This window comes from Barbus barbus (genome assembly GCF_936440315.1).
Source record: "Barbus barbus genome assembly, chromosome: 1".
Taxonomy (NCBI): domain Eukaryota; kingdom Metazoa; phylum Chordata; class Actinopteri; order Cypriniformes; family Cyprinidae; genus Barbus; species Barbus barbus.
This window is the reverse complement of record NC_136729.1, coordinates 38,947,074-38,970,761: the sequence shown is the minus strand read 5'-3', so window position 1 is coordinate 38,970,761 and position 23,688 is coordinate 38,947,074. Positions and strand designations below refer to the sequence as shown.

The window sequence follows — 23,688 nt, the reverse complement described above, 5'->3', positions numbered from 1 at the left end:
TCGTCTGGCTATATGTATATTAAAGAGTTAGTGTTTTCAGTCAAAAATTAATTTTCAAAATATTCTAATATTAACACTTTTTATCATATAAAATAATATTCATTCCTATTTTTCTATTTTTATTTTTGGTATTTTTTTGACCACGTAGACCTATTTGTCACGTTCACTACGTTCATGTTGACGCCATCTATCGATGCTCCATGGAATTGTCATGAACCTGGGAAATGTAGTTCTATAGAACAGTCACTCGCTGTAAATGATTGCAGTAAAACCTACAACTCCCATCATTTTGTTGGTCTAATCGGATCGAGACCGTTCCGTTAAAGCTACCATGTAATGTTTACTTCTTTGGAACAACGGCGTGTCCTCCTCGGTTAACACTGTTGGAGACCGTTGATGCGGTATCTAATGTCGTGTAAATCACATTTTCCTTGCGAGACATTCTTTAAAACGGAATCCTATTTGCATCGGCAGTATTAGTGGTTCATCCTGCGGTCTGTGTTCATGATGGCGATGTTCCGCAGTTTTGTGTCTGCTGCTCAGCTCAGGCAGCATCAGCAGCAAAATGGAGCCGCAGCAGCCGCACCTGGGGAAAGCCTGGAGAGCCAATTCTCCTGTCCCATCTGTCTGGAGGTGTACCACAAACCTGTCAGCATCGCAAGCTGCGCCCATACGTGAGTATAGACTGTGGCATTTCTTTAATTCCCATTTAGTGTCTCTGTTGTAGAGGCAAAACATCAATTTCGAGTGCACTGTGGCATTGGCATTTGTGCATATAACGTAACGTTACACTTCTACAGTATGTGCGTTAAGTGCAAAAATATTTAATGATGTGGAAAAAAAACACCAACCCCATTGTTTTAGACCAGAATAGTAGATTAAATCCTGCCTGACCACATACGCGTTCAATGTGAGTGTAATTATATAATTGAAGATACAATGTTAGACTGTTTGCATCCCTTTGTGCTTGCATGACTCCAACATCATGTTTCTTTGTCAGCCTTGGGACAAAAAAAGGGATGCATCTTTTAATTTATGCATTTTATGAACTTACAAATTTCTAAAACATTTCGATATAAATAGAAACATCATATCCATCAGTTGAGTTTCACTTCTCATCTGCGCAGGAGAGAACAAAGCGAGAAGGCTGCGAGCAATATTTCACGGTGATGTCTGTTTCGGTTCTTTGGAAAGAATCATTCGAACCGAATCGCGAATCTGAACCGAGTTTAGGTGATCGACTAAGCTTTATGTTCGTTTTAATTTGCGCCGTTGATTGGGAGCACAGTTAGGTTTACTGTAATTAAAATGGTAGTGACTGATATTTTGTATTGTGTTTGTAAAATTAATTAATTTGTCCTGGGACCTTTTGATGCCAAACTCGTTGGTAACATGAATACCTCAAACAAAGCGCTCATGTTTTTAAGAACCAGAAATACGGTACTGAATCGGTTCCTGAATCAAATCATTGAAACGAACGTTCAAAAGAACCGATTCACTAAAAAGAATACCCAGAAATTCTTCTGTTGCCTTGGCAGATGCTGTCACTCACTTTAAGTTTTGAAACAGGTCAAACATTAATGTACACAATATTATTATTACTATGTACACAATATTATTATTACTAAATCTGAAAGTCTCTTACAGCATGAAACTAGTGCTAATGTCTCTTCATGAATTAAGTGAATACATTTATATTTTATGCAAATTCTTTGTAATGTTTACAATTTTATTTATTCTTTTCTAAGTAATGTTTACTTTTTTACAGTGCTATAGTACAGGTACGTTACAAAAAAACACTGTAGAATGACACATTGTATTGTTACATATACTTAAGGAAGAATTGAAGAAATTTTCATAAAGGGAAACAATTTTGAGACGAGTTCTGAAATGTATATAATATTGAACAGTATCTAAAATAACCCCCGTTTGCTTTGGATGGCTGAATTGGTCGCTCTTTGATCCATGGAGCTGTATTGTGCTCCATAACAATAGAGACACATTTGACCTGTCAGTATTTCAGCTAGTGCAATCATCAATATATGCTAATTAATTCACTTTTCAAAAGTCTTTACTTTTAGTCTTCACAGTCAATCAAATAAAGGCAGCTCATTTTTGGATTTTATTTTCATTATGTAGATGTTAATGAACAAGTCAAACACTGCAATTTGTGCCTTTGACATGTTTTGGTGCTTTGCTGCACTGTATTTTGTGAAGAGTGAAGCTTGTTTGCTTAGATTGCTTTTCACCTGGAGGTCTGAGTAGCATTACTGGGAGGAGACTAGTTATCGCTGCCTGTTTCATGCTGAAACACCCAGGGACTGCCCTTGCCCTTTTACTGCCCTTTCAGGAAAAAAATGAATTTTTGATGAGGGAAACACTGTAACCTTCACACAGCTGCTGTAAACCTGAGGGATGAAATAAGCCTGACATATGAAATAATAGTCAGAAAAATAAAAAATGGAACATTTTCTTGAACCTATAAGAAGTGGATGTGTTAGGCTAATTCATTATCATGTATGCTTTTATGGCTCATTATATTTATATAAAACTGAGGAAAATTAGCACTCTAAAAAAATGGTGCTATAGAGCACTAAAAGTGGTTCTTGGCTTGTAGTCATAGTGGAACCACTTTTGGTGCTATATAGCACCATATCTTTAAAGGTGCTATACAGCACCTTTGTCAAATGGTGATAAGTAGAACCATAAGAGGTGCCATATTGCATTGTATTTCTTCAACAAAAATGGTGCTAAACAGCACCTACAGTGGTTATTTGGCTCGTAAAGAACCTTTTAAGTGGCTTAACAGGTTCTCTGTATGGTGGTGGTGCTATATAGCACCTTAATCACCCCAAAGAACCACTGAAGAACCATACAGGAGCTTAACAGGTTCTGTATATGGTAGTGGTGCTATATAGCCCCTGAGTCATGTCAAAGAACCACCGAAGCACCAAGATTTGGTACTATACAGCACCAAAAGTGGTTCCCCTATGATTACGAGCCAAAGAACCACTTTAGTGCTGTATAGCACCATCTTTTTAGAGTGTGGTACAGTTGCTGATATTTATATGGCTAAAAATTAGTAGTATAGCAGACTACTTACATAAAATGCATATAAATATCAGCTTTCACTCTATATCTCTCAATAATATTTAAAATATTAGTTGTATATGTTTAAAGTGCTGTAGTTTTTATTGTTGGGGGCATATAATGCAAATGCAGTGCAATACAATGATGATTGTGAGATGTTCAAATTATTGAACTAGAATAAAATATGGTATATTGAGGAACATTTACTCATATAATATTTTATACTAAATGAATACGATAAAAAAAATCTAATTATGTTTACATATCTTTAAAAATACATATCTACAATCTAATTATGTCTGTATAATCAAATAAATCTGTTAGGTTTACTTCCGTTCCTTTCCTTTATGAAAATCATGTGTACCACAACCAGTTTTTCAGCAATTTATTTTATTTTAATGATGAGGAAGGTATAATACAAATTCAAGGTGTACAAAAACAAATGATGATGATGATGATGACAATTTGCAGAATGGCTCGACAAAAGCAGAACCAAAGTCAAAAAGTGCCAAAGTTTAATATTTATGTTTAGAGAATTTAACAAATGGGAACCTAGGCATATAGTGTTGTTCAGCTTAGCAAACATTACCCACTGGTTTTAGTGTTATGAAATTTGACTTCTAATGGATTTTATGCATTTACATAGGGAAGTTGTCACTGAAGCTCCTGCACTAGCCTGACAAAAATAAGAGGCACACAGGCTTCACTTGTCTACATGTTTATTTTCTAATGCATCCCCTGCTCTACCTGCCGAATACAGATTAGATTGTTTTTTTTTACCTACTTTAAAACTATCCTTATCTCTCTATGCCAACATCACCATATGCTCCTGCCAGAGATACAGGTGAGATTGTAGCACATTGAATAAACTGTAGTTGACCGCCCTCATAAATAATAGGGGCTGCGTTCTGATGCTGTCTTTGGTTTTGTACAGAACTGCCCACACTCATATAACACATTCATTTAACACATTCATGGGATGTGCAATGCTGTGGCTCATCTCAAGAGTAGGAGGCATATGGCTAAAGATTTATCCTTTTTAAGCCCGTCTTGTTTTGCCTTTCATGTTGCTTTCCTTAATTTAAGTCAGAAAAGATTTGGTAGTTTCCCTGCGATCTTTGAGATATTCATTTGGTTTAATTCCACAAGGATCATGTCGGGTTGACATGAAGATGACTAAATGTCAACTGAATTCTTTTCAGTTGATCGTCCCTGTTCATCCAGTAGTCATAACTGATTTTCTGAAAAGCAGGTACATTAATAATCTTGATTATGATTGGTGATCCTCAAACGTACTCACTCACTCATACCTGCTGTGGCTCAGAGCTGTTTGACTCATATTGGGTCGTGATAAAACATATTCTCTCTAACATTATCTCTCTCTCTCTCTCTCTCTCTCTTTATATATATATATATATATATATAGGGGTTGCACGGTACATGTATTCGTACCGAAACGGTCACTGTATGGACATCTTGGTTCGGTGCATGAGGCCTTACGACGAATACAGGCAATTCATCCCTAATCCAGAAGCAGTAATGCAACGCTGTTTGATAACTGCCAGCAGAAGAACAGCGAATGCCATGTAGCGCCATCCGTATCCCTTTTAGCCTTATGGCTCGTTTCCACTGAGCGGTACGGTTCGGCACAGTACGGTAGGCAATTATGTCCATTTCCATTGTCAGAAGTTGTGAATGGTACCAAAATAGAGAACCGTATTGTACCACTTTTTTGGTACCCTTTGCTGTGCTAGGTACCTCAACGAAAGGGTACCAAAATGTGGTACAGTACGGTTCGCTATTTTGGTACCATTCACAACTTCTGACAATGGAAACGGACATAATTGCCTACCGTACTGTACCGAACCGTAACGCTCAAAAGGGTGGAGCTAAACTCACTGCAGAACATTGATTGGTTTAACTAGAATCATCACTCGTGCGTGATACAAGGGGATAAAGCTTCTCCTTCACTCGTTCCGCTCTGTTCTGCTTATTACATCAGAGTGTGCAAACACACACACACAAAAAAAAAAAAAAATTTATATATATATAACAGTGTATTTTATACTAGTATATTTTCACACAGACAATAACTGTTTCTCAATATGTGTTCCTTGTCTGTTCTTGTGGACTTTTGAAACGTCATTGCCCAAAAACCTGCGTAATTTTCAAAATATTACTGTTATTCTTTCATGAAAAGTAGTTTTAAGAGTTTTTCAGGCGAGAATGTAGTTGTTTAAAACTCAAATCTGCTGTTTATTTATAAAGAAATAGCACCTATTTGAAAATTTGCTGTGTCGATTTCGAAGCTCCAGACAATCACCCGGTGCTCCGTGCTCATGTATCCGCCTCCAGCAGCCTTACGCTCGGCTAGTCCTTCCGACATTTGCCACTGGCTCTGATGTCTCTGTGGTGATTAAACGAGAATCAATTCGATGTTGTGTATATTTAACAGGCATTAGTGGTCTCATGAATCTATTATTTGTTCCTGGTCATATCGTTTTGACTGAGCACAAAGTTTAACTTTATATTTATTTTGAACTTTACCGTAGTAACTTACAGCGCTGACTTTGTAGTAAACGTTTGACTGAATTGTTTGCGTTTGTCTTTATTTCCTATTATATAAGCCTCTTATACTTTGTACTTATACTTTTATAATGGCTGTTATTGTTCATTAAAACAAATGGCTATTAGTGTTCATTAAAACATAAAAGAGGCAGAGTTGTGCTTTTTGTCGCGCTTTATTGTCGATCGCTACTTTCCGGCATACACCACGCCTATCAAGTAAAGGGTACTGTTGGCAGTGGAAACGCAAGCCTGATCAGGGTTACCCGTACCGAATCATACTGTACTGTACCGTACCGCTCAGTAGAAACGAGGCATTTGAGTTGCGCACTTGAAAACAAAGCCCACTAGACAATAACCATACTGATTCTGAATGCGTCTCTCACATAGACTGACAAAGGAGTATACTTTAAAGGCTTGCGCACTCAACTGCTTGCGAAATGGGGCTTTGTGCTCGTGTATCCTACCCCTCGCATTCGCCACAAATCCAAATATTCCATAATATTTCCATGTTTGCGATTTAAGTATCTGAATGCTAAACTATTTATTATGTAAATTATAGGCTTTGTATTTCAGTCGCATTCCAACGGTGGCACAGAGGAGGGTGCGCTGATGTTTGGCTCACTGTATTTTATTTTGGTAAATGTTGGGGAAGTCGTGGCCTAATGGTTAGAGAGTTGGACTCGTGATCCAAAGGTTGCGGGTTCAAGTCTCCGGCCGGCAGGAATTGTAGGTGGGGGGAGTGAATGTCCAGCGCTCTCTCCACCCTCAATACCACGACTGAGGTGCCCTTGAGCAAGGCACCGAACCCCCAACTGCTCCCCGGGCGCTGCAGCATAAAATGGCTGCCCACTGCTCCGGGTGTATGTTCACGGTGTGTGTATTTTCAAAGCTAGATGGAAAAAATTGTAATTTGCATTACTGGTTGTTCAAAATAAATGAAAAGAAAGTAGATTTCTTTTTTTTTTTCCTGTTGTACCGAAATCGTATCAAACCGAAGTGCGTACCGAACCACGACATCTGTGTACCGTGCCACCCATTATTAGCTGTTATTATACACTTACACTAGTGTATTGTCCAAAAGTTTTGTATAAATATAGCAGAAGTGCACAAATAATAAACAAAATTATAATAAATAGTAATAACATTTTTGTTATTCTGTTAATTAATAGAAGTCAAACGTTTTAGAGGTCAATATAGTTAATTCTATCATGGGCTTTTATGCTGAGACAACTAAGTAAATCATTCATGTTCTGATTTCCCTGAGAAGTGTAAACACTGGCCCTTTTGGCACTATCACATTACTCTTGTTTGTTTGAACATCCTGACCAGCTTGAGACAGCAATGTAGGCTCAACCTCAGGCGAGATCTGTGTGTTCAACTAATGGTGTATACCTTGTATCATCTTGTTATATATCTTGTTGTATTTTCCTTTTTTGTTTGGTCTTCAGAAAACTTTGTTTTAAAGTTAAGTCTTATCTTGGCTTCTGCTAAGTGCATCAGATGGTTGATGGAGTTTAGATCTTAATGTTCCTGGTTCAGTGACACATTCAAGCACAACACATGGAGCTTTCTCTGGAGCTATTGAATTAATCACCACAGTTAAATGAGGTGCCAACACATGATTCCTGATGTGTTAAGTGATTGAGGAGGTCACTTAAGGTGAGGAAGAGACAACAGTGAGATGATGAAAGGAACTAGCAGCGGATGAATGAGAGAGAACGATGAATGGAAGTATAGATTTTTAAAAAGGGTTGCAATAATTAAGAATTTTCAATCAAAACTAAATGTTACAAATATACTCTGAAGATATACACCTTTATTGTCTTAAAGGTGAGGAGGATGATTTGAGTGGCCAAAGGTTCTCCATGGATCACAGCTGGAGAATTACAGAAAATAGTGGAGTCTCAGGGTCAGAAAGCCTCAAAATAAAAAAATCAAACAGCACCTACATCACCTCATGTTTAGGAGGGTTTCAAGAAAAAAAAAATAACCAAGAAATGAAAATGCTCTCATCCAAAAACAAACTCCAGGTTATTCATTTGCCAGACATTACTGGAACTTCAAACAGGACTGGGTTCTATGGTCAGATTCAATAAAAAATTTAGCTTTTTTGGCAGCAAACACTCAAGATGGTTTTGGTGCGTACAGTGATAAAAAGTACCCCATGTGTAAAATGAAATGTACTGCTGTATATTTAAAGTCTGCATGAAACGGAAGTTGTGACTGTCTTTTCTTCTCTACTGTGACGTCTATCCGAGTGAAACGGCATCTAAAATGAAATGGCGGGACTTGATTTCGTCCTTCGGGAATTGATTGGATCGTTGGAAGTTGGGGCGTTACGAACAAAATGGAGGCAGATCTGAAATGCCAGTTTGCAGTTAGTGGTGGGGGATTTCTCGCCACTGGATTCACCGCCGACACCCAAGCATGAATAAATGATTTATTTATTAGGGATGACAACCACGATCAACAGGACAAAACATGCCTAAACAGCGCATGCTCGAGAGAGAGAGAGAGAGAGACTGCCTGAATGTATGAGCGCATCCTCCATCGGGTTAAGCCATATTCATGAAACAAATTAGTTTGCGAGTAATGTTGTCAACGTTTAAAGGTAATATACTCCCTCATGACTGGTGTCAGTGCTATAAAGTGAAGCATCAGCTTCAGCTTTTCCCCTGTCGTTTATCCCAGCGTTTACCCCCTCACATCACTAGCTCCGCTCTTGCACCATTACTCGTGCCATATCGCCTAGCCCTACTCCATAGATATATATACCTAGATGCCTCATTATCGACTGTTTCTATGGGCCGCGATATGTAAGCCATCCGCCATTTTTGGAACGGTTTGTGAATCCTTGAGCGCATTGACTGTGTGCGTCTACAACAGCAAGTTATACGCTTGTATATCTTTGAATATTCATTGATTATTATGGTGAATGCGAGATGGCTGACGCGTCAACGTATCTGGAGCGGTCGAATAGGGATCTACACGTATCTATGGGCTGCTCACTCCACAGAAGAGAAGGGCAGAGTCAGCAGAGCTCATTAGGATTTAAAGAAACATGGACTAGATCAGTGTGCTGAAGACAGAGCTGATTTTGACAGGTTTAAAAAGGTGTTTTTTACACTACCATTGAGGATTTTTAACCAATTAATTTTTTTTTTACTTTTCATTAAGACCCTAAAGAATCTCATCAGCTTGTGTAAAATGGGCATCCGATGACCCCTTTAAAATACATTTGTAAATTACTTATTAGTCATTAACAATCACCTTTATAAAACCTCTACTAAGGTAAGCTTAATGTACAGTAGTCAATATGTGAAGTAGATCAAAAAAGTTCATCAAAGTTGTCCTAAGACAAGAACATGTATTCTTTTGGTTTTAGGACAACTTTGATGAAAGGTTTTGATCTATTTCATGTTTAATGTTGAAGTGTACTGTAGTTAATGTAAAAACAGGGCTCCAGACAAAAAAATCGAGTAAGGAGCCATTGGCTCCTATAAAAGAAAAACTTAGGCGCCAAATTATTTTTTTAGGTGCCACAGAATAAAAGTGGTTTATTTTATTATTATCATTTTATTTTTACCCCCTATTTTAACATTTCAATCATTTTGTCATGTGTTTATGTCTTATCTTTTCTAGGCTTTATCAGCATTTTAATCCATCTTGTAGATGATCAGGTCGACCGGGGGACTAAGGTTCACTTAAAGTGTGAATTAAATGTCTTTTCCAACTTGAAATATACAGTCACAAAGAATTGTTCGTTACACAGAATCTGTACCAATATCATGGACCATAAGCATCACTTGGCAACTGAGTGCAGTGCATCCTATAAATGTTGTCACGTCTTTCACACATTCAGTCTGTTTTTCTTCATTAGTAAAATGCAATTTTATAGGAGGAGTTGAATCATGTACAACAGAATAAGTAAAAATATTAATATGCAACAGCGCATAAATATAGCAAAACGCTCCTCTTTATAGTTATTTTTCTAGCTGACTGATGAGTTTATGGACACTGAGTGGTTATTCTGAGGTAAATGTATTACAATGCAATGTTTACAAGCTTTATACATTTCCTCAGTTTGAAACACTGAATGAGATTTTCCATAAAACATTTCAGTAAGTTGTACTATAGGCTTTCTTATTGCCTACCTTTTGATCATGTTAATTTCATACTATAGTAGTAAATCGAAATATATAATGGGTTCACTTGCTGCTTTAACTGAGGCGCTAAAGAGATCGCGCCTGAGCATTAAGTGCATGGGCGTAAATTTCACTTAACAGTAGGGGGGGGACAATAAATATAAAATTTCTTATGAGCAATTTTTGAAGGAGACACAAATAATACAGTCAAATTGTACTTATAAAGATATGTCCCCACAGTGAAAAACTTTGCTTCTATCATTATTATTGTAGCATGGAGACGTCATTATGGTTATTTTCAAAGTTTTTTTTCTTTGTCTTTGCCTCAGCTTAGAGCGCTCCGCTCGTGCTGCTTCTCAGAATGTTTGGTCGCTATAGCAACCAGTTGTAGTGGAAAACTGTAGGTCCGAAACAGAACCGAACTGAACCGAACCGAGCTGGTACCAGTCAGTGGAAAACCCCCATAAGTTGCAGTGCACTATGCAACAAGCTATTATAAACAAGCTACCGTTAACTAGATAAGTAATATTTTAATCGCTAATATAGCAGATTCATGGAAAATTACATCGGTTATCAGCATTTTTGCCGCACTAATTTATGAATGAGTCTGCATCAACTACATTAAAGAGAATCGCTTTATTTAAAGTGAATAAAGTACCCTACTTACTGGAGTTCAACATTAACTGAGCCGCAGCCACACACCTGACTCGTGTGTGGAGTAGGTGAGATGAACTGGGAAAGCAGGCAGTGGGCCAAACCACTGTGAGGAAGGGGAGGGGGAACTCAACTGTTTCTAAATGCATTTTTTGCGGGGGTTTTTTTCTTCCACTTACACAATTATTTTAGGTATACATACATATATTTTTCACAATAGAGTGTGCGATTTTTTTTTTTTTTTTAATTTTTTTTTTTGGAGGGGGGACAACCCTCGGATGGGAGGGGACATGTCCCCTCCGTCCCCCCCGGGATTTACGCCCATGATTAAGTGCGATACTCTCCGCTCGCGCGATCCGGACGCATACGCGGACCGTGTGGACGCGGGGTACTGGTGTTTATATTATCACTTTCAGGTCTCTCTCACTGCGTTCAGCAGACTGTGTGCGGCAGAGACGAGGACTGTTTGAAACTCTTTTCCAGTAAAACTTTGATGCGCATCGTCTTATGTAAGTTTAATACGTGAACATAACAAAAGATGTGAGCGCAAAACAATCGGGAAAAAAGTCCTTTCATGCAAATTATATATAGTCGCCAGTGGCGACCTCAGCAAAAACTTCACTCGCAAATTAATATTTTTGGTCGCAAATGCGACCATTTTAGTCGCAGTTTGGAGCCCTGAAAAAGGTAATCACCTTAATGCATTGTTCATTATAAACGTGCGGTAATGAATTATATTGAGAAGGCGCTAAATAGAAATGACAACTTAACAATGTTCTCTGTTAACTTTAGCTGCATTCATCATGGAACTTGCTAACTAGCATATTATTAGGAAAGGCGATTTGCAAAGATTCAGAACAACTTGTACTCACTTGTACTGGAGGTGAAGCTGGATCACGAGGAGTTATTGCCGTTCCATCCTTCAGGAACAACTTTTTAGCAAACCTTTGTACTGACCCTCATTTACAAAGCAATCTGGTGAAAAATGATTTGCGCAAACATAAACGCATTTAGGTAGATCGGGGGTGCACAATGAATCCACTGCATTTTCAGCGGCTCAGATGTCCGGAGTAAATGAGGACTGCTATGTTCATTATTACCTCTAACAACAAAACAACCCAATCGCTTAGGAGTCATTCTTGTCTACACTTGCTTTGGCGTCAAAACAATTGACTGTTTACAGCTTACTCAGGGCGGGTCTAAGGTAAAACAGCAGTGTCTGTCAACAGTCATGGGAGGGGCCTGTGCAAAATGATGTCACTTTACCCAGAATCTGTGAACTGCTTGTTCTGAGAAAGTGCTCATGATTTGTGGGGATTTAAAAAAAAAAAAGAACTTTGGGGATTTGTATCATTATATGGTGGTTGTGTGTACACACACTCCCAAGACACATTTAAGTTCAAACACTATGTAAAAGTGAATTTTGCATCCGATGTCCCCTTTAAGCTTACACTGTGAGAAACATGAGCAAAAACAATTTAATTAATACTTATTTAGCATAAAATCACCAAAACAAAAATGTCTTTATTACAGTATAACTAATACAGTATTTCAAAACAACAACACGAATCTTGGAACACTTTAAATGTTAAATTAATAGCTACTCTGACATGACACGGCAGAAGTGGTTGCTTGTGCTCAGTATTATTTGTGTTATTTATTCCATATTCTTAAGTTTAAAGAGGTGAATGACCATAACATAGTACACCAAATTAAGTCTTTTGACTGCAAAACAGTAGCAATAGTTCCCTGCTTTCTTCAAAAGAAAAATAAACACTGCTGACAATTGTCACGGGCTGCCTACTGTGTAGGAGACGAAGGAGCATGGAGACGCAGGAGATTAACATTCTATATTCTTTTAATTATCCACAATGAAGACTTACAAGCAGGAACACGCACATAGGACAGGGAATAGACAAACAATACCGGACCAGGAACTAAGGAACAGAACACTATATAAATAGACAGGACTAAACTAGGATTAAAAATTAAACACAGCTGAAACCAAATTAACTCCTAATGAACAGGGACAGAACCAAATAAGGACAAACATGAACTCAAACACGTGACATATCGCCCCCTCCCGGAAGGCGTGTCCCGTGCTGTAACAGTACCATCGGGGAGGGGGGGTGGGCGCCCTGGCGGCTGGTGCAGGACTGGAACAGGGTGGAGACAAGGAAAGCCTCCAGGGCTCAGGAGGCCATGGCAAATGGGCCTCTGCAACCTTTCCCGGCTCGGTCACCATGCGCATATGGTCCCCCTCCAAAATTTTCTTGGGGGAATTTAGGTCCTTCAAAGCCTGGACAGAGTCTGGGGGAGCTCAGGAGAAGCGGGCTCAGGAGGGGGCGCTCTGGAGGAGCAGGCACTGGAGGGTGCTCTGGAGGGCGCTTTCGAGGAGAAGAGCTGGCTAACTTGGAAACTCAGGAGACAGAGGGCTGGACAGGACCAGCGGAGGCGAAGGAGACTCATGAGACAATGGGGAGCTGGACGGGACCAGCGGAGGCGAAAGAGACTCAGGAGATGATGGAGGGCTGGACGGGACCAGCGGAGATGATGGAGACTCCGGAGACGATGGAGGGCTGTACAGAACCAGTAGAGATGAAGGAGGATTGGAGTGTGGATCTGTGGCCCTCCCTGGGCCAAACAGGGAAACTTCAGCCCTCTCCGGGCAGGATTCTGGGATTGGAGCCGACACTGGAGCGAGCTCTGGGGTCCAAAACATATCTTCATACACCACCGGTATTCCTAGGGGCACGTGAGCTGTGGACGGTGGGCTTGAGTCAGCGACGGACTGCGGGCTTGCCTGGGGAACGGCTGATGGACTTAACGGCTAGCTGATTCTGGATCGGGGCGGGACACTCTCCAGACACCGGAGGATCCCTTCCCTCCTGCTCAGTCCTGTGGTGTCTGGGAGGACCACGGGGCGATAGTAGTTGGCCCCAATCCAGAACAGAGAATTCAGCGTGGCCTCATCCAGTGCCGTATTCGTGGCGATCCCGCAGAACTCTCATGCAAACGGTATAAGCGGGAGGTCTCGGCGGGCCAGGGCGGAAAACCATGGGGTGGTTTCCATAGCCACAGGGAGAAACAGGGAAAACCAAAGACTTTTTAAAAAAACGGGTAAACAAAATGAGGAAAAGGAGTGCCGCTTACTATTTTTGGGTTTGGTATTCTGTCACGGGCTGCCTACTGTGTAGGAGACGAAGGAGCACGGAGATGCAGGAGATTAACATTCAATATTCTTTTAATTATCCACAATGAAGACTTACAAGCAGGAACACACATGTAGGACAAGGAATAGACGAACAGTCCCGGACCAGGAACTAAGGAACAGAACACTCTATATATACATAGGACTAAACGAGGATAATAAATTAAACAAAGCTGAAACCAAATTAACTCATAATGAACAGGAACAGAACCAAATAAGGACAAACAGGAACTCAAACACGTGACAACAATTTTGAAATGTATGTTATCACAGAGAACAATGCGCCACTGTAGTCTTCAAGGGCCACAACAGCAGGAGGTAGACTGCAAAGCTGCTTCCAGAACAAATACCACTCCACTTATTGTCATTGTAATTAGGTTTGTTTATATTTTTGAATCATGTTCTTATTTTATTCATCTAGAGAAATAACATTATTTTTTTTTGTGTATCCTGTTTGACTGCCATATTACATTTATAAAGCCATGGTTTGTCTGTAGGAGCAGTAGGTGTAGTGCAACACCAAAATGTTCATCTACTTGAAAATATTGTTCATAAATGTGTTCAGCATTCTGCAAAAAATATTTTTTCAAAGATTCAGGACTTTTTTTAGGTCCTAAAAGTTGAATATATTCAGATTTACCACAAGGCTTTGGCAGGTGGTAATGATCATCTCTTTTTTTCCAAAGTAAATATGTAGTGAAAAATGTAATTTAGAGAAATTAGTCTGCACCACTTATTTTTACATGACCTTATCTGGACCAATTAATACAACAAAACAATTATATATTCTGCAGTAGTTCAGCAACTAGTAAGCCAAATTGTGAACATGTCTGTTCTACTTAAACAGGAGGAGGATGTGTGGAATATTGTACCGAATTATACTGTAAATCCTTTTTTGGACTTTATAATGGGAATGTAGCCTGTCACGCTTTCTGTTGTGTTGGGGTTTTTTTGTTTTGAGAATCAACATGACTTTCTTTTCTTTTTCCGAATTCCTCCACAACTCGTAACATTCTAAATCAACATTTGAACACAAAAAATATGCACGGTATGCTAGGACACTAGATTTCTATATATGTGTGAGCAATTATAGTGTGCACAATTTAAATCCAGAATGTAAACTTTCATGATTCATGATATCATCATTGCAACATCACATGACAATATCTCCAATCCTCCTCTACTTACAGAGACATCTGTGCCTAGGTTGATTTTCCCGAAACGTGCTTAATTTAGCCAATTCTGTTTTGTGACAGAAATTACACACTTCAACTGTCAGAACCCATCAATAACCCCTTAAAATATATTTTTATAGTAGGTTTTATAGTAAGTATTACAGTCATTTAATGTCTGATCTAATGTATGGATCTTTTGATGTCTTGCATAATGGTCATAGTTGACTTATAGAGAAATCATCTATGTTCATAATGGATTACTTAAGTACTACGTATACACACACACAATATGCATAGTCTACAATAGATGCCTCATTAGCAGCTGTTTCTGTGGGCCACTGTATGTAAGCCGTCCGCCATGTTAGAACGGCCAAATCTGGCTCGTAAACGCTCAATATCATGTTGACAATGTATCTGCAACCATAGTTATTCACAAATCTATATCTGCAAGAGACATTAGCAGATGATTTACACAAGATTTAGTTTATCGTGAATATTAGATAATTCTGCATATTGATATTGCATATTGAGTTATAGCTACGTGTATAAAAAACACAAGCCAACACATTCTCATTTGTGAGAGGTTATCCCAATGTACAACTTGTCTTGAAGCAGCGGTAATAACAATCAAAGGTGCACATTTTTGAAAAAAAGTAATTGATTCGGTAGTGTTAATGATGAACATTGTCCTGTTGACCATTCCAAGATGGCAGACACATTGGCAGCGAATGCAGTATCTATGCTGCATACTGCACAGTATGTACATGCTGCAGATTTAAAAAATTCAATAATAATATATATATAGCATATTATATTACATTATATTATGAAACATGTATACAGTATTCAATGTTTTAAACTTTACATTTGTCACATGACCTCACTATGTATGTTTAATTCAACTGTTTTTACGTTTGTGTAAAATGTTTCAGGTTATGTCAGTGAGATGTTAAAATTCATAATTGATGTGGTCATTTTATGCACAGAAATTGAAAGGTAACATCAAGAGTGTTCCATTATGGGATACTTAGTACATCATATTGGATTCTATTTGTGTTCTGCTCATTTAAGCAACTATGGTTGGTCATCTGGGAATTCTATGCTGAAATAGCAAATTGTGCACTGTATACATACTGCGTTCTTTCAAAAAGTAGTAGGTACAGTAGTATGCTATTTGAAACCCAATTACAATGATGAAATCACTGATCTCTGTGTGAAGTCTCTTTTGTACTTCCAGCTTGAGGATGGCATTTGTGAAAGAAAGCTTGTCAAATTATTGTCTGTTTTTTCAGACCATCGGATTTCCTGCCCAAGACTTGTCTGGAACATTCTGTCTGTTTAGGAGTCATTCTCTTTTTCCCTGATGTTTACAAAGCTATGGAAAAAGCTCAGTTCTCCTAAGGGAGGAAGGGCAGCCATCCTGCTCGGCTTTAAGCAGTGAAAAACAGGGATTGTGGGGAAAGAGGCGGCAGATGGGTAGAGCCCTAAGCAGCCTCAAGCCCAACTCACCACCAGCACCTGCTTTCATTTGCTCTCATTATGTCTGCAGTGCTCAACAGCAGCACAATGGAGCAGGAGCGAGTCAGCAGTACTCAAACTAGAAACAAGGTCAAGCTGTCTCTCAGTGAAACTCCCACAAAGGGAATGACATTTGATGGGATTACCAAAAATCATAAATGCTGGTCAGGTAGCTGATTTGAATTTTTCAGTGTCCTATGCTTATAGTTATAACTAGAGAGCAGACGTGCCTGTGGCTAATATAATACCAATTATTGATATTTATTTATTTATTCAAATCCTGGCTTGTGGGCTTTTCCTGATCCCGCCTCCTCTCTCTCTGACTTCACTTCTTGTCGTTACACTGTCCTATCTAAATAAAGGCAAAAATGCCAAAAACAAATTAAATTTATGTGAAATGGACATTACTTTGACACGGTCACCTGATAATACATCATTATTATTTGTAATGTAGAAACAAACATTTTCCGTGAGGCTGCTTTGAAAAAGTATGCATTGTGAAAAGCTCTTTACAAATACATTAATTGTTATTATGTTGTCATTAGTTTTTAAAAAGAAGCAATAAAAGGTATTTTAATTTGAATAAATATGAAAATGTTTTTCTTCTGGTTACATCTCTTCCTACTCTTAATATAAAGGTATTATTTTTAAGAAAATATAAAATCCATTCATTAATTTTTTCATTTGTTCATTCATTCTTTTATTCATTTTTCTTAAAGTATTTGGGGCCAGACTTAACTAAATAAGCATTAGAGCATAATTCCATAAAAGTGGAGATGGGAGGGGGAAATTCTACCTGTGATTTACTGACAATGCGCACATTAAGGAATACAGATGCAGCCAGATCATTTCCATAATGACCAGCGCAATCTCCCAAGAGCAGTGCAAATTACTGCCTGCTTGGCGCAAATACCAGTAATTTGATGAGCACAAACATTAGTAAATGGTGTTGCGTGATTCATTTTAATACTCTCCTCATAAATTTGGCATCTGAAAGGGAGACTCCTACAAATGCATATTCCATAAGGTCATGTGCAAAAATAACTGTGCCCACGTCTTTTCAGTGCTAATTTTTACTGCACTTCTTTAGTAAATCTTGACAGTATTTAATGCTAAAAGACGGTTTGCACTGGTGCAAGCTGTTAGTAAATCTGGCCCTTGATTTCAAAACCCCTGATATTTGGTCTATTATATATCATAATTTTTTGCTAATTCAATGTGAATGTTAGAACTGTGGCTAGATAATTTTTCTAGGAATTTATCCATAGTGTTTATGTAATTTAGCATGTGACATTCTTATTTTCTTTCCTCATCTTCCCAACATAATTTCCCATCATCTCACTTGAAAAAAAGGTGTAAAAATGGCCAAAAATAAATGTAAAGAAATGTTTAGTTTATGCATTGTATACAGTATGTATTAAGCCAGGGGTGCCAAATCCTGCAAAGTTCAGCTCCAGCCCTGATCAAACACAACTGAACTAACTAATTAAGATCTGAAGGAGCACTTGATAATTACAGACAGGTGTTTTGATCAGGGTTGGAACTGAACTCTGCAGGTAGGTAGATCTCCGGGACCAGGATTGGGCACCCCTGTATTAAGCTGTATTAAAAGTGTAAGGGCCTATGATTTACGATGTGGAAAACACAGATGGAATTGTGCAATTCAGTCATAAAAAAATGCTGTATTACATGGAATGTCATGGAATTTGGCAACATTTGGATAAATAAATCAAGTAGGACTATACACTTAATACAATCGTGATATGGGCTGTCTTTGAATATTAAATCTCAAAAAAGACTGAAAGAAATCTGCATGTTCTGCATGTCTCTGTGTGAATGAGCTGTGCTGTTTTGTTTACTCCCACTTCACATGCTCTTGCTCAGGGGTAGGCAACATCGGTCCTGGACTCACCTGCCCTAGTAATTCTGAAGACCTTGATTGGCTTGTTCAGGTGTGTTTGATTAGGGTTGGAGCTAAACTCTACAGAACAGCAGCACTCCAGGACCGATGTTGCCTACCCCTGCTCTATCTTGTGTGATGCTTGTTGTGTTTTTAGCAACTGCCATCTCATTACGAACTTCAGATGAACTTCAGGGCTGCTCTGAGAATTTAATTTGATAAAATATGATAATAATCACATACACAGAAACTCAAAAGTCTTCACTACAACCTGAAAAAAATTAAAGTTTGGTTTAACTTGAAGAAATTGTGACAATTTTTTTACTATTGTACAGTGGAATGTACTTTTCAAAATAATAATAATAATACAGTTAAAAATAAAACATTATTTTTAAGGAATATCACAATTTTTCTTCAGTGTAAGCTGTAAACCTATGTTGTAGAGTATTTTGACAAACTGCAAGAAACTGTTCAAATTTAATGTAATTACATTTTAAAAGATTAATGAAATGGTTAAAGTTATATGCATTCATTTGATTAGCACCATTTTTGATTATAAATTGAATTTTTTTTGACCAAATCTAAATAACCTAAACAGTTATTTAATTAAAGCATGACACGGCTTTTTGATTGTTTCAGAAACTTCCAGTTCCATCGTGAGTCAGTCAATGCCGCATTTCAGTGTAGACAGTGATGGAGTGGCTCTTGTTTGGCCCTGGCCCTGGATTCAACAGTACCATAAAGCGTGGTGTAAGCCTGGTGGAAAAAAACTCCAAATGATTCATTGCTTTTACAGTCCCATAAACTCTTGCCTCATCCATCAGAAAGTGACAAGGCTAGCCATTTTTTGCTGATGCTGCCATGTATTTGGACCCCGTGCTGAGTCACACCAGCTTGAAAGGTGATGGCTAAATGCCTTATAGTCTGATACATCAGCATTTGTTCAGCTGTTCACAGGCATGTTGCCTGCCAGCCAGAGTTCAGTGGTTCAAAATTGTTGTTCTCCTCAGAGGCTTGTGCAGTTACAAACATTTAGTGGACGCTCTTATCCAGTGCCACTTATAGTACACTTATTACAGGAGCAAGTCCTTCTGGAGTAACATGAAAGTAAGTGCCTTACTCAAAGGGACAATGGTGATAATTCATGATTTGCTTTTTGTTGTGATAAAAGCAGCTATCTTAAGGCTGGACTACACTACACAACTTTTAAAATCTGAACAGATTTTTAAAACATTAGGCTTACCGACTTTGTAAATAGTGACAAAGGAAAACTGGGCATCATACACTACGTGACTGAAGATCATACACTACCAGACTTTAAAGTTGTTTCTGATCACAATGAACTCACGCAGAAATGTGTTGCATGACAAATGAAAACATATGCGTTCTAAAATCGGCTGAAAATATCAAACATTTTTGATATCCTCCGACTGGATAGAATCAAAGGCTGAAGCTGTGACATCATACACTACGCAATTTTCTGTGGAATCTGTCAGCTGTAATCTGCAGACTGGCTCTGACTTTCCTCAACTAGCGTCAACTTGTTCAGACTGTAAAATCGGGGCAAAAATCACGCAGTGTATTCCAGGATTTACTGTAAGCAGAAGGCCGGTATCAATATGTTATACAATTATTGTCATGATCATAAAAATTGCATAAACGATTACAACTAATCATGTATGTTTTAATAGAAATTCTATGGTCAACATGAGACGGCATTTGCAACTTATTTTTTTAACTTCTGTAATGGGATGTATTTCTATATGAAACAGGGTTTTTAATGAAGAAAAGGGCAGGCTGCAACTGGATATTATGCATTTAGAGTTGATTAGATCATGAAAAGTGGTCAATTTGTTCACTAAATGAGATGGATAAAGGAAAGAGGTTGAAAATTGAGAGTTTTTACATTACGTGTAAAGGCATATCACTATCAAAAAAGTTTGTAATAATTGTTTTTCTAATATATTTGTTTAATTGATTTATTTAATATATTCTCATTCTCATCAAGGCTGTACTTAATTGATAAAATACAGTAAAAACAGTAATATTGTGAAATTATCACAATTTAAAGGAACTTTTTTTATTATTGTATTTATTTCTATGGTAGCAAAGCTGAATTTTGGCAGCTATTTATTTAGTCGTCAGTGTCACATGATCTTTCAGAAATCATTCTAATTAGGGGTGGGCAATCTTTCACAACATGAGAAATTTTATTTCAAAATAACAGTATATATCACAATATAAATATTTTTTCATTAAAAATAAAACCAAAGAAGCAAACAATAGAAAAAAAGATACAACTTAAATACAGTGTGTTTTTTGTAGTAAGAAATAATGCAGAAATTGAATAATTAAAACATAAAAAGCTGCATAGTCTTCACTGTATGAATTAAATATAAATGCATTCTTATTAAAGGTACAATAGTTAATTTGTCAGGAGCAGTAAGTTATTTCCTTTTTTTTATTTTGTTGTTTGATGAATATTAACCCTCTGGGGTTGACAAACGCACACATATAGCAGTAGGCTGCTGTCACTTTAAGATCCCTACTTATATTAAATGAGGAACCCGAGACATTTTTTTTCTCCTTGTTTAGATGCTGTGTATAGGATTAGATATTTTGGGTTGATTTGACAAAAATGACTGTTTGGTGCAAGTTATGAATCAGAACGAATACATAATAGCGATGAATATTGTAAACAGATAATTATAAGAAAAAATAATAAGAGAAAATTTTAAAATAGATCTGTAATATGTTTGTGTCTGTGTGTGTTCACAGTTTCTGTGGGGACTGTCTACAGCCGTGTCTGCAGGTGACATCACCTCTCTGTCCACTCTGCCGCATGCCTTTCGATCCAAAGAAAGTGGACAAATCCTCCAGCGTGGAGAAGCAGCTCTCTTCATATAAGGCACCATGTAGAGGGTGCAGCAAAAAGGTTAGTCCTTGTGCTTGCGCAAACAAATATGAATAAAAAACAAAAAACTGGGCATAGTACCACAAGGCATGTTCCTCTGAACAGTGCAGCTGTCATTATGTAAGGCATTTAAACTCAAACTTGCTTCAGGGATGCTATAGCACGACATCCAGTCTCTCCCGCAGGAGCTTTTCAAAACTGCAATGACAGTTTAATGGTAAATAAAAGTTGAAGCAAAACAAGCACAACCCACCAACTACAGTCTGACACACTGAGATGCCCTGATTGCCATTGCGAGCTTAGAAAGACCACTGAACCCTTTTGTGTTTGTGCTCACTGTTTTGTGTTTGCATGATTTGACGCAGCATTTTTTTTTTGTTTTTTTGATACTTTAGTTTTATCAAGTCAGCAAAACATGACTGCTGGATTTAAAGGGGTCATATGATGTTGCTAAAAAGAACATTATTTTGTGTATTTGGTGTAATGCAATGTGTTTTTACGCGGTTCGAGGTTATTTTCCACATACTGTACATTATTGTTTTTCCTCTATGCTCCGCCTTCCTGAAACGCATAGATTTTTACAAAGCTCATTGATCTGAAAAGCGAGGCGTGCTTTGATTGACCAGCTATCCAGTGCATTGTGATTGGCCAAATGCCTCAAGCGTGAGACGGAAATGTTACGCTCCTTACCATGTTGTGATGCCGTGTCCCGGCGCGACGAGACTAAAACAATAAAACCCACTATAAACGAGGCATTTGTTGCATTCAGTGAGGACATAATTATTGATTATAATGAACGAGCACAACTCTACACTGCTCAAAACTCGCATTTGAATAGTCAGTAGCAAATTCTTTAAATATCTAAACATACTTACAGGCTGTGAGTCACCAGACTGTCCTTGTGACATTGGAATTGCCCCACTTTATTATGTTCACAGCCATTCATAGTGTTTACATTGTAGGCTACTCTCTCCCAGAATCAGGAAACAGTCCTCCATAAAATGCGCTGCACACACTCGAATATTTGCGTTGTACTGTTCTGGAACAGTGTTGTAAATACAACTTAACCACTGATTTTTAGTTGTGTACACATTTGGAAGGCCAAACAAAGTACTTCCGCTTTCACAATGAAACACACAGCGTTTCCAGGACATGGCGCCGGCGGCAGCAACAATACTACAGCGAGAATAAAAGTTACGCCTTCTTTCATTGTGTATACGTTTGGGCAGTGTTATGCAAATCACCGTGACGTAGACATGTGGGGGAGTGTTTGAATGAGCGTGGCAGAGTCTTAAATTTTATAAAGAATATCTCTTTGGGTGTGAGACTTTAATCTTTGCAACTTTACAGATCTTATATATGCACAAACAGCTTGTAACACTCCAAAGACAAAGGGAAAAAATGAAATTGCATCATATAACCCCTTTAAAAACATGACCAGCAAGGGTCACATTTACAATGTTTACAGTACAGTACATGATTGCAAGTTAAATGCCCTAATCAAGGTGTCATTTGTACTAAAGTATCCTTATTATGTTATTTTAAAGCTTTCTATTTATGTTTTGGATATCTTTTAAAATAGGTTTTAATGCATCCAAGGTCCAAAAAAAAATCGAATATATATATTGCAGCATCACCTCAAATAATGACTGCTGAGAAGTAAAAACTTACCCAAACAATAATGGCATATACGTTAGCCAAGCACTATGTCGTGAATTAGTTGCTCCACGCTTTTACTCAAGGTAGTAAGAATGACAGACAGTCTGCATTAATTTACACAAATGTAGGTAATAGTGGGAAGATTAGCAGAAATATTTCAATACAGTAATGTGAGTTAGTCGGTTAGCAGAGGGCTAAAGCTGTGCACTGTGTGGAACTGTATACAACACAAAACTACACATTTTGAACACACAGTGTATATACATTATTAACCATACTTCTAGGTTGTGATCCAGAGGTGCAAGATTGTTCAAATATCGTCAGTAAATGATGAGAACACAGCGAAAGTTTGGAGTTATAGGGTAGACTGAGTACATTTGAGACGTGTACAGTTGAAACACCTTAAATAACTTGCGTACACAAGAACGAGCTGTGATTTTTGCTCCACACATGTGTTCTCTTTGATCGTGGGAAATTTGAAATGTGTGCGTCTTTCCACTCCGAAGATATTGGCAAAAGTTACTTTTTTTTTTTTCCAAGGTTAGATTTTCATTTCACCATGTCCCTTCCACAATGAATAGCTTATTATTCTTTTATGATTGTTAAACTTAACATATATCATTGCAAACGTTACTCTGTCATAAAATATGTCTATTTTTAGAGCACATTGTGCCATGCAAGGTCTTTTCATAATCTAGAGAAACGTGCGAGCATATCAGTGGGGTACGGTTGAGACACAGTGTATCAACTGTACCTGGATTGGTGTCCTATTGCTTCACATGCTGTTTAGTTGTACAGTGTTATGATAATAAGATAAAAGTCACATTTACACACATGCTACGCAAATTCTGTTA

At 38.0% G+C, this 23,688-nt stretch overlaps 1 protein-coding gene across 2 annotated transcripts in view; it reads left to right on the top strand.

Annotated features, from left to right (window-relative positions):
• The first annotated feature begins 294 nt into the window (after positions 1-294).
• LOC306873965 (E3 ubiquitin-protein ligase RNF166) overlaps positions 295-23,688 on the top strand; it is a 40,136-nt gene continuing 16,742 nt past the window's right edge. Inside the window, exons 1-2 of one of the 2 annotated variants that reach the window (XM_079423586.1) lie at positions 295-674; positions 21,040-21,196. In XM_079423586.1, coding sequence (XP_079279712.1) covers positions 505-674; positions 21,040-21,196 — 327 coding nt within the window. In that variant the 5' untranslated portion in view covers positions 295-504. The remainder of the gene's footprint in view (positions 675-21,039; positions 21,197-23,688) is intronic. The other variant, XM_079423587.1, reaches the window with a different exon arrangement.